Here is an 18,192-nt window from a genome sequence, read left to right on the forward strand (position 1 = left end):
TATGAATCAGCACTCTAATGTGATCACAAAAAGATAGCAAACTAAAGTAAAAAAGGTTACAGGCTGTCTATAACATTCTCTAATCCATTTCTTGAAGTCTTAATACCGATGGCATGTTTTTTGAGAACTGAGCATGTCAGCACCCTTAAAAGCCATTACGGTCTCTAAAGTTAGGTGTGGTTAGGGCAAAATTAATTTAGTTTATTACTTACATATATCTTTAAAATAAAAAACCTAACCCTAACCCTAAGAGTTCACTTGACAGTGAGTGGCTCTTTTAAAGGGAACAAAAGATGTCAGAAAAAAAAATTCTTGGGAAACTTTTCAAAATTCCAGAAAGATATCTGGCAGTTTGATACTTTTATTCCTCCTTCCCCTGAGCATAATTTTTCCTTTTGAAACTTATAGCTGACAATTCACATAACATTTAGTTTCATTAGAATAAGAATGACTTCTCTATATTATTTCCCCCTTCAGAAAACTCAAAAAGTTCAGTGGAACTCAGTGCCAGTAATTAAGAGGTTGCTTATCATAAAATTCAAACTCAGACATAGTATGGTAAACTGAAAAGGATTTTATACATTTACAAACTTGTGCTTTGCTTCACACAGGGTAGTCCTGACTTCATTCTTTGTAATGTGTAACATGCACCTGGTGTGCAGGAGTTTAAGATCCCACCATACATGTGTCGGCAGAGGGAGATAAGATCTCCCCCACTTGAGGAAAGCACTCTTCTTATGTCTTATCAGATTATGTTCAAATAAATCACATTACTGAATCAAAATTTTAGAGAACAATCAAGAACTAGAAAAAGAAAATTACAATATGGATGGGTATCGCAGTTTCCTTCCCCATGGCATCTGCTCCCAGGAGACCCCTCAGTAGCAGACAGGCAGCACAGTCAGGCTTGAAATTGGCTCTTTCTCACTTCCCCTTTTCAGTTGGGAGATTTATTTTTCTCTGTAATAAAGCAAGTAGTATTTCAAGGGGTCTGGCAGAGGAAGGCTCAGGACTTTCTGGCGGAGGAAGTTCACCGGAGGGTCTGGCTTGGTTTCTGCTGAGGTCTTCTCTTCTTCCCGCCGTTCCTCTTCCAAGTCTTCACAGCTGTTGTCATCGGAGGGGTTGGAAATACGACTGGCAAAGACTTCTTTGTCCAAAAAGACAATTGTTTCCATTTGACGGCGGCGGATCCTCCTTCGTTTAAACCTGGGGGTGTTCTTCAGTCCATGTCCACTTTTGCTCAAAGCTTCCTGATGAATGATCTTCTTAATGGTACCCCGGATGGCAATCCGGGCCAAGTCCTGGAGACTGCGCACAGCAAGTGGTGCTTCAACACAAGAACAAGAGGGGCACATGCGACTGTGAGTGATAACACAACAAGGCGCAAACATCCAAACGTCCTCATATTATTTGAACTCACTGGCATATTTACAAATATGTAACAAAAATGTGAGAGTATTCTAAGCAAATGTTAGCAAGTTCACTGATTTGCATTCATATAATACCTTTCAAAAGACATTTTCAGATATACTAATTCTTAACTCTGAAAAGCAAAGAAAGCAACATTACCAAAATCAGGGAGGCCTGCACAGAATCCTGACAATTTCTACTGCTCTAGAGGAATATAGGCCTGTTTCTAAGGGTTTTGGCAAAAAATATATAGCACCTTCCATATCTTTTATCAATAAGCTTCTCCTGATTCTGTCTCCAAGGACAAGAAGACCATTCTCCTTTCATCAGAACAAGATCTAGCAGTGCCTTTGATATAGTCCTGCCACTTCCCTAAGTACCTAGGTCACACAACTTACTCCACCTATGATCTTCCATTTTTCCTGCTCTCAATAACTCAATTCCAGGGCCAGGGATTTAGCTCAGTGGTTTCACTGCCTGCCTTGCAAGCGCAAGGGCCTGAGTTTGATCCCTGGTACAAAAAAAAAAAAAAAAAATCAATAACTTAGTTCAAGAAAGGTTAGTTCCACAGGCCCTGCAATATAACTGTTCTCCTAAGATGCTGGAACAGTTTCCCTCATGGGCCACCAACCTCCTAAGTGTCAGCTTTGGCCTCTCCAGCTCTCCCTAAGGTACCACCAGGAACAGCCCACTAGCCTCACCATCCCAGGGACTCAGGCCCCTCAATCTGGATCCTCCTCTTCTACCCAATCTAGTCGTGTCCCATAAGGCTCCAAGATCCACCACCATCTCCTCTCTGCACATATGCTGGTTTACAACCATTCCATGGCTGTAAGTGACAGGGACCAGCTCTCCAGGTTTCCATTTCATGCCTCTCCCATACCCATAGCTACAGTAGAAATGGACACCTCAGACTCCAACGTTTTTCCCCAGTAAGACCATGTATCTGTGATCCTTTCTCACTGTAGAGGCCAGTGTCATCTCAATCTTCACCTCTTGGCTGGAAAATCCCAATTACTTTCTGACAGGTCCCTGCCTCCAGTCTGCCACTCCATCCATTCAACTCAGAAGCTGGATTCACACAGTGCATGTCTAAGCCACAGTGAGGTAGGAGATGAGGGCTCGGACAAACTGGCCCAACAACTGAAAGGAATGTATCAAAATCACGAAGACCCAGGGGACACATGCAGGACACAGAATCCAGGATGACTCTGTGGTTCCTGAGCACTGTACACGGAACCCAACTGAAAAGTGCTCTTTTCAATTTTTCATTTACATCTGGCAGGAATCCCAGCCAGTCTTTGGACAGGGCAGTTTAATTCTGCAACGAGGCCAACTGAGTTCTCTCTAGGACAACTGTCCTAACACCTTATCTGCATGAGTGAGAAGCCAATCCAAGAATTTTGGATATAAAAGACCCCTTTCCATTATCCTCAGGGCTTCTGTGAGTCTGTCTGCCACCCAGCTTTCACTCTGCAGAGACTCCTTCTATTCCACTTTCAGTAAGTGTATATCCCTGTTACCTCTCCTCTGGGTCTTGTCCAGTTCTTTGTTCAGGACACCAACAATTTTGGCCCCACCCAACCAGTAACAACAGGGACTCACTGTATGCTGTGTTTACTAATGGTACATCTCTATCCCACTGTGTTCACGGCCTTCACTCATCTAGGAAACTCTGGCCTAGTAGGATCAAAGTTTCAAATAACTTGATTACTCACTTCAGGGACCCTAAATATGATCACATAAATGTTTATCACCCAACACTGGCTTTAAAAGTCTCACCTCAAATCAAGCATCTCAAGGTAGCCAACACATTGTCAAGACTCATCCAGGTCTGATCAAGCCTTACATAAAGTCACTAATTTTCAACCAGATTCTCAAAAAAAAAAAAAAATCTCATAAATACTCTAATGAATTGTTCCCTTCCCAAACTATACTACAGCTCTGGAAACTGATGCCCTCAATTATCAACAGCAGTGTCTGCTTAAAGTTTCACACTAGACATTTTCAGAGCACACATCTAACAAAATTACCCTCTACTTGACCAGCAGGGGTATCGAGAATTCATGCATGTTATATCTGTATGTGAACATCTTTCTACATGATGAATTCAAATTTAGTCTATATACCAACCTAATTCCTCCCATACATCCTAACTCTAACCACAAAGGGCAAATATACATTTTTTTTTTTCGGTTTTTTTGAGACGGGGTCTCACTATGTAGTTGAGACTGAACTGGAACTCACTATGTAGCCCAGGCTGGTCTCGAACTCACAGCGATCCTCGTGCCTCAGCCTCCTGAGTCCTGGGATTACAGGCGTGTGCAAACTGTGCATTTTTAGTTTTGCCTCCCTTACAAATTTTAAGGTTTCAGTGAGAGGTAAATACTCTTTAATACCAGGTCCTTTTTCTCTTTTTTAGGGAATTACTTTTCACCCTGAAGACTAAGAACAAATATCATCATCCTCTATCAAACATTCCCTGGTCTAAATTCCTTTGTATGTTCCACTGTAGGTGGTTAATCAAATTGCAAAGACCTTGCCTATGTGATATGACTTGTATTTAGCAAAATGTGACTATTTGACAAATGAGTCCTCACAAATTAGAAAATATTTCTGAGAAAATTCACCAAAAATATATTGTCTTTCAGTGCCAGAGTGCAGAGAACTAATACTGATTATGCCCAAAGCAAGCTGTGAAGAGTTAACCCCACAATCAGCTTGTTTGAGATGTGAGTCTGGCTGAAGCCTACATGCTGAGGTCAGAGTAACTCACACCCAAATTCTGTTCCCACAACTAAAACCTTCAGACTAGAAGGACAGTGTTCTAATTGCAATCATATATTTTGTCTGTTCTGTTCCTAATTTGAGAATGTTTTGTCCTGCCTTTTATGAGCCTTCTTTACATTAATTTTCATAGAAACTACACGTCATCTTTACCCCCACTGATTGCCAATAAAAGTCAATGCTTAGGACTGTCCAGCACCTTTGTCAGTTGCACTGGCATTGGTCATCTTGGCTCCCCGTTTCTCTCTTAGGTAAGTCTCCTAGTGCATTCTTTTTCTCAGGCCTGCATCGCACACTGGGTAGGTAGGTACTGGAACCTGATTACAGGAATCTCTAACACCAGGGCTAGGTATAATATCTCTTCTTCCTTTCCTTTTCCAAAATTTTTTAATGATAAGTAGTTTAACTTCAAATCAACTCAAATTCTCATTTCTGTGTGAGCTGTTTAAATTCTAAAACGTTATGATGAATTCTGCCCTGGTGCCAGCTCTTTACTGGGTCTGCACCCTAAAGGTGTGATACACAAAGGCTCAGCAAGCAAACCTCCATAAAGTCTTCTGTCTGCACCTGGCAGGTGAGGTGGAATGTGCTCTCCACCCTGGATCTCTCTGTGGTGAAACATGCTCTGGGGAGCAGACTCAGGCACGAACAGGATAGACGGTCTGAATCTTCCACATGGCAAACTAGCCCCTTTTCTGTGAGTCTCCTATTCTCTATGGCATGACCAGTGGCAGCTCTTTGTAGATTTAAAAGAAGGCTAACACAACCTAGTCTGGGTTAAAAATAAATTTTAATTTTTAAGTGCCTAAAACCCTTTGTACAATTCTAAGATGTCAGTGGGAGAAAAATGCTCTTTAATACTAAGAGGTATCTTATAAATTTTGCTTCCTTTTCAATTCTAATGAGATTAAAATATTTAAAAAGAAGAAAGATATATGTACTCACGTAGCTGGACAAGTCTGGACTTTCCTGACTCTGAGTGGCAGGGCTGGATGAGAGGGGCAAAGGAAACAGCCAAAATCTTTTTGGTTTCCCAAGCAGAAGGGCCTGTGCGTGTTATCTTGGTCAACTATTCCAAAGACAAAACAAGAATATCCAAAAGATTTGGCTACTAGATAACTTATATTTGTGATCATTTCTATATATAAAATCTTAAAATATATAGATACACTAAAATGAAAGAACCTAACATTATGAACCCCTAGTGTGACGTGGAATGGAGTACAGAATACATTCAAGCCTCTAGCACTTTCTGTTTACAGGAAATACAGATGACAAAGAAACTAGTTAAAGGACTACACAAGAAAACACTTAGGTCAGAAAGGTGGGTATTCTTGTAATACAACTTTCTCAAGCTCTTCAATAAAGGTCAATGATTAGAAGGAAGCTGGGCTGGGCTGTTCAGAGATAAAAGTAACTGAAGGCATAAAACAAGCACAATCAGAATCCCAGCCTGCTCTGCTGTTAAGTATAAATACACAGACATTTCTACCATTCCTGAAACAACCAGGGTGCAGGAGAGGCCCAAATGCCAAGCACTACTATATTCACTGTAACTTTCTTCAATGCAAATCTCTCCATCCAGATTCTCAGGCAATTACCCTCATTTTTCCAGGAGGAATACACCCCAATGGCACCTACAGGCGCACTGGAATTTAGTGGCTAATACACTGCAATGTAGATCATCAAAACATTTCTTTTTTTTTTTTTGTACCAGGGATTGAACTCAGGACCTTGCACTTGTGAGGCAGGCAGCGGAACCACTGAGCTAAATCCCTGGCTCAAAACATTTCTTAGTACAGAGAATTTATTAGACAACACAGTCAATCTCCATGTGTTCAGTGTGACTAGGCTAGTCTCCAAATGGCCTAAACAGGTCATAGTAGTACTATTTTGGGTCAGTTCCGTCATACTAAGATTACATGCCAGTCTTTCCTAAAAATATCTAAGCCAGCAAATGCTCTAAAACTAAGGTTCTCTAAAAGGATTATATAGCCATATATTAGGTAAATATCAACAAATTAATCACATTCTCATACACCAGGAAAAAAATCTTTTTCAAAACATTTTTAAAAAAGAGAATTTCTAGTTTAATGAAAATCAAATATTTAATCATTAAATGATGTATGAAACCTTAGTAAAACTGTAATCCCTTATTTCATATTCTAGATGAGAACATGCAATACTGCAATGATGTCTACAATCTTCAAATTAATCTAGAGGTAAAACAATCCCAATCAAAAGCCCAATACAATCTGCAATACAATAAAGTTTTCTAACATCATTTGTATAAATAAAATTATCTTCTGAGAAGGAAGAGAAAAGATGTGACTGCCTAAGACCCATAATACACTACAGCCACAAAATCTGCAGGAGCAATCAGCCAGCACTTCATCTCTCATGCTGCTGACAGTGCTGCCTTAGAAAGGGCAACATCTTCAAATGCAGACACTTCTGTTTTTGTGATTGCATCTGGAGGAGAGTGTACCTGAATGATAGAATGATTAAGAGATAAGAATATTTACAAAAAGATATATATTTAGGTTTTTTCCTGGGGACACTGCTTAGAACAGTAAAAGTCTAAAAAGAACCCAAATGCCCATCATTAAAACACATTCTTGCCAGGGCCAGGGATTTAGCTCAGTGGTTCTAGTGCCTGCCTCGTAAGCACAAGGGCCAGAGTTTGATCCCCAGTACCAAAAAAAAAAAAAAAAAAAAAAAAAAAAAAAAAAAAAAAAAAACCTTCTTGCCTACCAACAAGATTTTTAAAACAAAATATTTTTAAAAGCATAAGGGGAATAAGATTTTTTTAGATCTAATGAATATCAAATGTATAGAAATATATACAATTTACAAAAAATTTAGATCTCACATAAAGTGGTATGTTTCCCTTTGTACATTTTTAAATAGAGATAAACTAAAAGCAAATCAAGATAGCCTCCTGTAGGTGAGGGATCAGAGTAGAGGGACATGCATTAAAAAAATTATGAATGTTCTTTGTTTAGACTTTGAGACCTTGTAAATATTTCAAAAAATTAAAAACCTAAAATGGTAAACCCTAAAAACTGAAAAAGAGAGTGAATGAGCTCACTATAATATAATATAATATAAGCCCTATGGAAGTACTACTTCAAGTGACTCAAATATAGTGACTGTAGATGCCTATTGGAACAGAAGGACCAGGCAGGCTGGAAAAACCTAAAGTGTTGGCTGGAGAAGTTGCTCAGCTCAGTGGCAGAGCACTTGTCTAAGCAGTGTGGGAAGCCCTGGGTTTGATCCTTAATATACAGAAGAAAAAGAAACAAAAAGTAAAAGTTTCAAATAGTTTTGGAAGTTAAACTGTTGATGATACTGTTAAGACCCTGTACTGCAGACAAAAGAGAAAGGGTAGTGTTGCTGCCAAAATTGATGTTAGAGAGCACCGGGCTCTTATTTTAGATTGGAAGTTGCCACTATCAACATATGGTGCATTTTATCTCCAACAAAGCTAATCCATGTGCATCCCTCTCTAGAGTCCACTGAAAACAATGAAACCAGTGTCATCATTGACATCCACTCCCTGAACCCAACTGCAGCCTCTAAACACTGATTCTCAACACGGATCCTTAGAGAAATGGCTAATTCCAAGTCTGGGATTAAAAAATATATACAAACCAAGTCTAGAATGTCTTAACACCTTAGGATAGCAGCAAAGCTCTCACAGACTAATGAAGTTGTATCAAACCCAAGAGTCAACTAAGGAGGCTCTGGCTGAAGACAGGAAAATCTGAACTTCCAGATAAACTGATACTACTTGGTATATTTAAATCCATAAATTCATAATGATACTAAAAATTAAACCTTCAGTAGTCACTACCTTTAGCAGATGCTAGAAAACCAAATCATTGAGAAAAGTAATAAGCAAAGGTTAAAAATCAAGATTTATCCTACCCCTCATGTATAAAGTATACCTCAGAATAATCAGTAACAGGGTTTTTCTTTTTAAAGTAACCCACCTTCTAGATAAGAGAAATGATGGAATTAGAATGTATCTTCCTATTATTCCTAATGAATAATGGATCAGAGTCATAACTATGTCATAAGCATCAGAAAAAAGAGACAATGGCTTGATGTGCTTATCCATGTCAACAGAGCTGTATCTCAGTCTCCAAGGTCTCTACCTCCACAGATTCAAACAATCATGTGCCAAAAATATTCAGAAAAAAAACACTATGTTCTGGACACAAACTTTTTTCTTGGTCATTATTTCCTAAACAATACAGTAGGAAACAATTTACATAGCATTTGCATTGTATTAAGTATTATAAATAATCTAGAGAGGACTTAAAAGTATGTGGAGAATGTGAACAGTTTAAACGCCAATGATATTCTTTGTGAATTTTTTTATAAGGTACTTGAAGATCTGTAGATTTTAATATCCTGATGGTGGAAAGAGGATGTGTTGGAACCAATTCCCTGCAGATACCAAGGGATGACTATATAAATATCTGGTAAATATTCTTGGCTCTTCTCCCCTAAAATATATCAAATATAAACCTAATCAAATCTCTACACTTAACTACCAATACATAGAATATAAAAAGGATGATGAACATACAAAACATCACTTAATCTGCAAAATCCAGACTGCAGAAAATTATACAGGACAAATGACTAATTCTTTGAAAAAAATAAATGACAAAAAATAAAAATAAAAACTTACTAGGGGCAGGGGATTTAGCTCAATGGTTCCACCACCTGCCTTGCAAGCACAAGGACCTGAGTTCGATCCCAGGCACCAAAAAAAAATGACTAAAAAGAATCTCAAACTTTTTTTTTTTTAGGCAGGGTCTCACTATGTAGTTGATACTGACCTGGAACTCACTATGTAGTCCAGGCTGGTCTCGAACTCACAGCGATCCTCCTGCCTCAGCCTCCCAAGTACTGGGATTACAGGAGTGCACCACCATGCCCGTTTCTCAAACATATATTAATAAAAAATATTTTACAAAGGAAAACCTATAGATTAAAAAACCCTTAAGACATTTGTCCAGCCAGGGATTTAGATCAGTGGCACCATGCCTGCCTCTCAAGTGCAAGGTCCTGAGTTCAACCCCCGATGCCACAAAAAAAAAAAAAAAAAAAGACATTTGTCAACCAAATGCAATAGATGACCCTTACATGTGATTTTTCTTTCCAACAAATATATGAAACAAGGAAAATCTGAACATGAATTGGATATTTGAACATACTAAAAAATTATTAACTTTTTAGGTTGATAATGGTTTTATAATGTATTTTTTAAAAAGGAGCCTCTTTGAGCTGGGTATTTAGCTCAGTGGCACTGTGCTTGCCTCAAAAGCGCAAGGTCAGGCCAGGGATTTAGCTCAGTGGTTCCACCGGCTGCCTCACAAACGCAAGGTCCCTAGTTCAATCCCCAGTACGGAAAAAAAAAAAGTACATTTATGGGCTGGGAATTTAGCTCAGTGATACCACAGCCTGCCTCACAAGCACAAGGACCCAAGTTCAATCCCCTCGAGGTCCTGAGTTTAATACCCAGTACCAAAAATAAAAAAGGAGCCTTTTTGACAGCTAACGTTCAAATAATAGATCAAATTGTTTAGAGAAATTCAGTAATACCTTTATAAAACAGTAACAGCAAAATATTATACAGTCTAATGCTCAGTAACAGAAGCCAGTTAATAAACCTGACAATTCAACAGACAGGCACAAAATGGATATTAACTATTAAATAACTTAAAATGATATTCATAAACTCTTTTGGATAAAACACTAAGTTATAAACTAGGATGCAAAATAATCTTTGAAAAAAGATTATTATTTATTACTAATAGTAATAAATGTTAGAGATTGTGAGCAGCTTTTCTTAATGTTCATATTTTATTTTCTAAATTGAGTACCATTTTCTGAACAAAACAAATGCTAACATCTAAATATTGAAAAAATTCACTCTCTTTTATTATATCTGCTTTCCCAACTTCTTTGTGACTAAGAGAAATTCTTCCTGGTGACCAATTTATGTCTGACTTATTTACTCCTTAATTATAATCTATTTTGCTTAATGAAACACAACATCATAAAACCAAACAGTAAACTTGGACAAGATTCCCACAAAACAAGGATTCCTATAAAGTATTTACCATCAAAGTATTTAACAAGTAGATTAACAAAATAGAATACTTTGATGGTTTTCTATATAATTCTGATATTATAACAATTATAACAATCAGAATTAAAAATGAGAAGAGCTACAGTAAAAAGGAGGGTAAAAGAAAGGAGAAAGGAAGGGAGAAAAAGTGAGAAGGAAGAAAGGAGAGAAGGAAAAGGGAAACAGGAGAGAGAAGGGAGGTGCAAAAGAAGGGCCACAGCACATGGATCAGGTATTGGCTCTACCTAGGGTCTGTTGTTACCTAGACAAGCTCCCATACCTGTCCTCACCTATTTTTCCTAACTTAGAAGCTGTTATAAATATAAATATATATAAACTGGAAGAGGCTCTGGCAGAGTATATAAAAATGTCAGTTGTGAAGGGCATCTAACCTTCTCTTCCAGAGGCATGACAAGAATCCCTCCAATTTTGAGAAGATTCTTCATGTATTCTTCATGTTCCTTCTGCACACCAGCCCCACAGTACACTCGATCATACTGAGAACAATCTGGAGAAATCTCCAGGCAATTACCAGTAACAAAAGAGGGTTCACAGAAGTCAAACCTAGAAAGGAAAATAATTCTTTCTGTAACGAAATGCATCATACTGCAACAAGTTCATACAATAAATCTACGCTAAACCCAGGTTATATCTTAATTGTAAAATTCAAAAGCAATGTAAGTTTCCAGAGCCAGAAGTTGGAAGCCACACTTCTAAAACAAAAAAACTACACAAATAAGACCTTAGAAATTCAAAGCAAAACAAGTGACTGTCATAAGCATTGCTCTTCTTTTTACAATGCTCATCACAGTAAATAAGATCTACTGCTCAACAAGTTAGCAGAGAAAAGCACATCTTGTTTCTCTTAAAATTTTAATTCCTAAAATAAAAACTTTAATGCCTTACTTTAAAATAGCAGGAGCTACCATATAAACAATCCATAGACAAAAACAACAATTTTATTTTAGAAACAATTATGTGTTAAAAGGTGGCTATATTAAAAACATAAAAATTGAACTAAATGAAATTTTTGTTTACTCTTATTATACTGGTGAAAATTACCTTTACAAAGGTATCATGTTTACAAAGTCTAAAGCCCTTAAAACCATGATATTAAAAAAATAAGAATCACAACAGGCTCACATATAACCTAGGTTCATCCAACCATAGCTTAATCACATTTGCTGGCATACACACTAATAAACTGACTTCTAATTCAACCTGCTGACCCAATGGGTAGTGCCTGATCATACTTGTCAAAGCTGTCACTTGTCCTGATGAAGAAGTCCAGTTTCTGTTTTGCATACTCTATCACATCAGAATGAAGCTCCACCCCATGGTTCACACCAAAAGGACCTAAAAGTTTGAGAATAAGAAAGCTTTTAGAATTAAGGCCAAGAATTCTTGCACCATTTGTTCTGCAGTTAATTGTGACACATCAGTTCCAACATCAAAATTACCAGCTGCAAGCTAGGCATGGTGGTACATACTATAATCCCAGCACTCTAGAAGGCAGGAGGATCCCAAGATAAATTCCAGCCTGGGCAATTTAGCAACTTAGTGAAACCCAGTCCCAAAATAAAAATTTAAAAGGGTGGAGTCATGCATTGTACCACAACTATAATCCCACACTTTGGAGGCTGAGGCAGGAGAATCTCCATGATTTTGAGGCCAGCCTGAGCTACACAGTGAGTTGAAGGTCAGCCTAAACTACACAGTGAGATCCTATCTTAAAAAATAAAAATAAAAAGGGCTGACGAATACAGCTCAGTGTGAAAGACCTGGGTTCAAAATATAAGAGGCTTGGATGGGGATGTATCATGAAGGCCCTGGGTGCAATCCCCAGAACCATGCACATAAACAAAATAAAATTTAAAACTACAAAAATACAGAACCACTAGTTAGTTCCCAGGTCTCCGTCCAGCTTGCTGCAGCAGCCCAGCCGCCACTCCTCCTCAAGAGAAGTCTTTCACAGCACCCATCGTCATCTTTCTCTCCTCTGGAAAATCCATCCCACCTTATTCAAAGCAAAAGCTGGCATCCTTCCCCTGTGCCACTTTTACACAAGGAAAGAATGTGATAAATCTTTGGTTATTGATACAGCTGTTAATACCAAAATGGCTCTATTCCCATGTCCATTCCCACAACTTATCTGTGAAAACAGCTTAAGTGGCTTCAAGTTAAGATAATTCTGAAATCCCTCTTATCCCTAAAATTTATTTCAAAACATATAAATGTATGGATATTACTCTTTTAGTATTGAACAACAAAAAAAAAACAAACTGCTTGAAAGAACTTCAACCCTAAAAGGACTGTAATGACCTTGGGTGGAGAAAAGAAGCAAAAGAAAAAGTGCTTTTTTTTTTCTGGTGTGGTGCCAGGGATTGATTAGATTAAACCAAGAAACATGTAAGATCAAGATTTACACCTCTTAAGGGAAAAGAAAAAATACGAGAAAAGGGAAAAATGGAGACAAAGACTTTGTAAATAGGTAAGGGTAGAGGGGGTGAAGAGAGGGCAGGGGAATGGGGAAAAAATAAGAACCAAGAAACGCTGTGTAAAGGTCCAAGATTCCAATGATAAATATAATTGTACTGTATACCTGAAAAATACAACAAACTTAATGAAAAAAAAACAAAGATTTACACCTCTTTCCTGGCCTTCCCAAAGCATAACAGACTACAAAGGTGCAGATGGGAGGAGACAGGAAACAGGAAAAGACTCCCCGAGAACTCAAGGGCCGACAGCCACCTACTACGCAGTGATCAAGGTTCAGTCAGCTGCTGGAGGCCACAGTCTCTACCAGGGCATGCAGTCAGCCTGGTTCTGTGTGGACAAGCTCCAGACCCTTCTTCCACACTCACCTAAAATGAGGCCAACCATGGAACTGAGGTAGCCAGTGCCACTGCCCAGGTTCAGAAACGAGAGACCCGGCTGCAAATCCAGGGCCTCCATCACCTCTGAGTAGATGCACGGGGCTGAAAGGTGAATGTTTCCATGTTTCCACGCCAAGTCTTTGTAAGCATTTTCTTTAAATTCCTCCAGATAATAATCTGCACGATCAATAGCTCTGAAAGCCTGTTCCACCAGTTCTGTACGGATATACTGTGCTTCTTTCAAATTATCGATCAGTTCATCGTTATCCTCACCAGCACTCACAGCACCGCCCATGTTCAAGATCACACTTAGGACAGACTGCAATTAAAAGTTAGAGAACTATTATATAAAGAATAAGAGGCAGAATAATAAAGGCTCTAAAAACACATAACTTTCAAATTCTGAATTCTAAAAATAACAGAGATGGAATATCTTTTTGTCAACAACTACCCCACCCTCCAAAGATGCCAGATTTATAAGAAAATCCTAGTTTAATCAGAAATTCAAGCCAACAAATACTAAAAACTTACTGAACACTTATTTGAAATTCAAATTTAAGTGGTACCCTAAATTTAATCAGAACTCTTCATCCCAACATATACGTGAATGCTAAACCTAAGTCAAAATTTCATACATCTGTTGACATGGATATTCTGATAATCCAAATTTTGGATAAAAACAAAGCTCTTCCCAAAAAGAACACATATGGCAAACACCTTATTCTAACAAACACAAAATCAGTTTCAAGGCTAAAGCTTAGGAGTAGAGGGCATTCTATCACAACTTCCTATTCCCAAAGCGTGTGCTGTGTAGTTTTCCCAGCTCTCTCAAAAGTATATTTCTGAGCCAGGGATTTCGCTCAGTGGTGCCACGCCTGCCCTACAAGTGCAAGGTCCTGAGTTCGATCCCAAATACCAAAAAAAAAAAAAAAAAAAAAAGTATATTTCTTTTTTATATCTTTATTAAATTTATTGGTACATTTTATTTCTGAGCTAGGGACAGTAGTGCATGCCTATAATCCTTAAGAGGTTAAGATCTCAAAATTGAGAAATTGAGACCAGTCTAAGCAATGTAAGAAGACCCTGTCTCAAAATACTCAAAATTAAAATTTAAGGGGCTGGAGATACAACTCAGTAATAGAACACTTGCCCAGCATGCACAAGGCCCTGAATTCAAGACCCAGTACCACCTCCACCACCACCACCAAAAAACAAACAAACAAAAAATGCCCTCATATAGTGCACAGAGAAATAATTCTTTTACCTGTTCCTTTACTCTTCCTGAACTATAAAAACATCCTTCTCAATTTTACACTGACCCCAGATGACTTTTCTAAAGTGATAGCCTTACTTCATACAACACACAGTGACAATGATATATGCTGCTTGGAAAAAGGCCACCATACCTTATGAAGCCTGATACACTTTCTGCATCAGGGTCCCCTAACAACCTATCACAATGCTATTACTGTACAGTTCCATGACCCTTTCCTCACAGTCTTTTTGGTCTCTCACAGCAGCATGAGAGTCACAAAGAAACCCCAGGGAGAGGCTCCAGGACACCCATCTAACCAACTGGCAACAGTGAGGGAGGAGGCTGACTGAAGAATGAAGAAGAATTGAGATGTGTTATATTCATGAACCAACTCCCCACAATGAATGTAATCGCTATGTACTGCAAACATGTTAACTGTAAGGTCAATAAAAATAAAGACTGTTTTAAAATAAGGAAAATAAATCATCCTGTAAATATTCAGCTTACAACAGGTAAACAAAATAAAATGTGTGAAGATAAGTTTGACTCAAATTCTCTTCTGTTTTATGGTAGAACAGTCAGTCTTCATAACGAAGATTTGAGAACTGAGTATCACCATTCAATTATTAAATTGTCACCTCCTTTTTACGCTGTTTCAGATCTCTCGTTGACAGTCCATGGTTAGTTAACACACATGGATGGAATTAAGTGCTAATGAGGTTGAGTGTAATCTTGGATAAACCCCTTAGCTCTGAGGCTATGTCCCTAGCCTAGCCTACTTTGGGTCACTAGTCATAAGTTTGGATGCTTCAGGGTCTACTTAGCAAAAGACCTTACAGTCACATAGCCTACTGAATGGCAGGTCAAGAAAAGCCACCTCTTCATCAAAATGCTGTATAAAATGATTTTATTCTATCTCAATCTTACCATTTTATCGTTAGAAGGTAACATAAACTATATATTAGGCACACTTCATTTTCTATTAAGTATCACTTAAACTTTTCCTTACTTTGAAAGCTTATTTCATATCAAAAGGATGGCTTCATAAAACAGGTACCACCTTTCTATAGGTGCTACCTTTCAGTCACAACCTCAAACTTCACAAAAGGAAAAACATACCCAGCGTGAAAGGGGGCTAGAATCAAACCCAGGACTGTCTATCCAAAGACCTGTGTTTTTTACATATTAAAGAAGCTTATAAAAAATGTTCAAGGGAGCAAAATTCTTTACATACAACATCTTAGTAATCTCTTGACAATCAGGGTAAACCCTATCTAATGCCATTGGCAGGATGTAGGCGAACATTGGCTAGGTCTGATATTTTCTACTAACTAGCTTTGTCTGATAACTTAATACTCCCTCATACAGAAAGGTCACTGCTTTACTGCTGACACACATATGACTGTCACCATGCCACCAAAAATACCTACAACACAGTCAAGACACATCCTCACTAAACCAAATCCTATCAGTACACCAGGATCTGCAATCCACTCAAATACAGTTTCTCAAGGTAATGATGAAGAAGCACTTTCAGGCTGTGCCTCTTATTATACTTTGCTCTTTACTATTTGCTGTAATACTATAGCCCCTACGTAGCAATAACTCACATAATTCAACACTACTTCATGGCACAGGAAAGCTGCAGCAGCATGGGAATATCTCAGGGTTGGCAGATGGAGGCTGTGACTGAAGCTGTGTCAACACAAGCAAAGACGTGGTAAAGGGGCTGCCGATTCTGATCTGTGCTGAGTTTGGCAGACTACACAAGAAGGCTCACAGTCCAACCTGGATGTCACTACCTAAAGATAGTATCATGTGGAGGACCAGCTGGGAAAAAGGAATCAAAACAATACATTCTATGGGCAGACTAAAGAAAAAATGGAGACTTCTCATTTTGAAAACCAGATCTCTTATAAGGGCAGGGTAAGGCTGCCACCTGTACACTATTTGTAGTCCCTAGTTGTGGACAAAAGCCTGACCACTGGTACATGTTGTGTGGATAGAATTCCTACAAAACACACAGAAAGGCTAACAACTGGAATTGCAAAAAAATGAAATGAGCTTTTTATCACAGCACTCCTGGGCAGATCCCAGTGAAGATCCCACAATAGGTAAGGCCAAATCCCATTCCCCCAACCGCAGTCACAATTCTCAGCCTTTATAGGCCCTTCAACTTCCCTCATTCTTGAATGACAGCCCACCAAGCAACCACAACAGAGTAATCTGTTTTAGTACTTCCTTTGCCGATAGGAACAAAGACAATCCCTGCAGGCACAAGAGGGCAGAGTCAGATACTGGGGTAATTTGAGGGAAGAGGCACAGCACCTAAAATCCAAAGGGACCAAGCCCAGGTAAGTTCTTCTCCCCAGCTGCTCAAGATCATTTCACAGTGCTCCAGCCAATACTCTTCTCAGGGACTTCTTAAAAAGTCTAAGGAAGGTAGAATTTGTTTCAAACACTGTGAATTCCTGACTTGCCTGAGAGCTAGCTGGGGGAAAAAAAATTCCTACCTAGAGATAACCTACCAGTCTAGAGTCAGACCTTGAGACTGCAAATGAAGCAGGGTGAGAGAGCAAATGCTGCAGGGTAATAGGAAAAATGCTGCAGGGCTCCCGAGAGAAGTGGGGAGGAGATGCTGGGGAAGATGCCTGGGGCGAGGTTCCCGAAGAGGGGGAGAGGAGACACTGGTGAAAGATGCAGGAGTTGGAGCTCCCACAGAAGATGAGAGGAGATGCTGGGCGCGATGCCGGGGGCGGGGTTCCCGCGGGGGAGAGCGGTGACGCCAGGAAGAGATGCGGTGGGCGGGGCTCCTGGAGAAGAGACTGGGGGCGTCTTGCAGGGAACGCCCCCACAGGGGCGGCCCAGCGTTCTGGGTACCAGGGTAGGGGAGAGGGACCAAGGGACGGGCTCTACCTCAGCGATCGTGCTCCACGGCCCGCCGGTGCAGGACCCGACAGCAGGTACTCCAGAGCGTTCGTGGCCCTCTTGCCGCTCCGTACTCAGCCGCCGTAAACATCCGCCGTGGTTTCTACGCCTGCGCGCCTGAGACAGCTGCGCGTGCGCCTTGAGTGCGTGTTTAAAAGGGCAACGTTGTTTAAAAGGGCGATTACACACCGGCTAATGGACCAGGTTTTTACTGCGCAGTCGCTGAGCACCACGCTTGGGTCCCCGCCAGAATGGCAGCGGTGTTCGCCGAGGATGTCTCAGGTCAAATGACTGGGAGGGCAGACACCATGAGGAGAGGAAGTAGGCGCAGAGATGGTCCTCAGTCTGGCGGTGGCCGGAGTCCAAAGACGAGGTCAAGTGAGGAAACAGGATGACTGGATGGATTCTAGGAGGAAAAGGAGGCCAGTATCTTCAGAACCAGAAGAACCCATTGCTGCAGGCGAGGACAAAACAGATGCGGGCAGGGTCCCCAGTGGTGCCCACAGCAGCCATTCCCCCATCTTGGCCAGGCCACCGCCTGCACGTGGCCAGTCTGGGTCAACTCCGTACCACACCTATACCTCCTATCACTTCCGCTATTTCTGGGTCTCAGTAGAGAAACAGGCAGTTGGAAAAGTGTTGTCTAAGTGTCCTACGGAAACACCTGTCAAGAGTGTTCTGAATTTTGTCATTCCAGTTTTGAGTGAGAAACAGGTGGTTGCCTGATCATCTCCACTGTACACTCCTCCAACCTCTCTGTTGATATTACAACCTTTGAGGGTAGGCAT

General features: G+C 39.8%; 1 protein-coding gene across 1 annotated transcript; it reads right to left on the reverse strand.

Annotated features, from left to right (window-relative positions):
- Positions 1-630: 630 nt before the first annotated feature.
- Pcmtd2 (protein-L-isoaspartate (D-aspartate) O-methyltransferase domain containing 2) lies at positions 631-17,590 on the reverse strand. Its single transcript, XM_010633415.3, has 6 exons — positions 17,393-17,590; positions 13,210-13,540; positions 11,599-11,701; positions 10,738-10,909; positions 5,143-5,266; positions 631-1,327 (listed from the first exon to the last, which is right to left on the reverse strand). Exons 2-6 carry the CDS (start codon positions 13,514-13,516, stop codon positions 951-953), a joined length of 1,083 nt encoding a protein of 360 aa, XP_010631717.1. The 5' UTR covers positions 13,517-13,540; positions 17,393-17,590; the 3' UTR covers positions 631-950.
- Between the last annotated feature and the right edge of the window lie 602 nt (positions 17,591-18,192).

Source organism: Fukomys damarensis, unplaced genomic scaffold, assembly GCF_012274545.1.
Source record: "Fukomys damarensis isolate Sample0158 unplaced genomic scaffold, DMR_v1.0_HiC HiC_scaffold_22, whole genome shotgun sequence".
Lineage (NCBI taxonomy): Eukaryota > Metazoa > Chordata > Mammalia > Rodentia > Bathyergidae > Fukomys > Fukomys damarensis.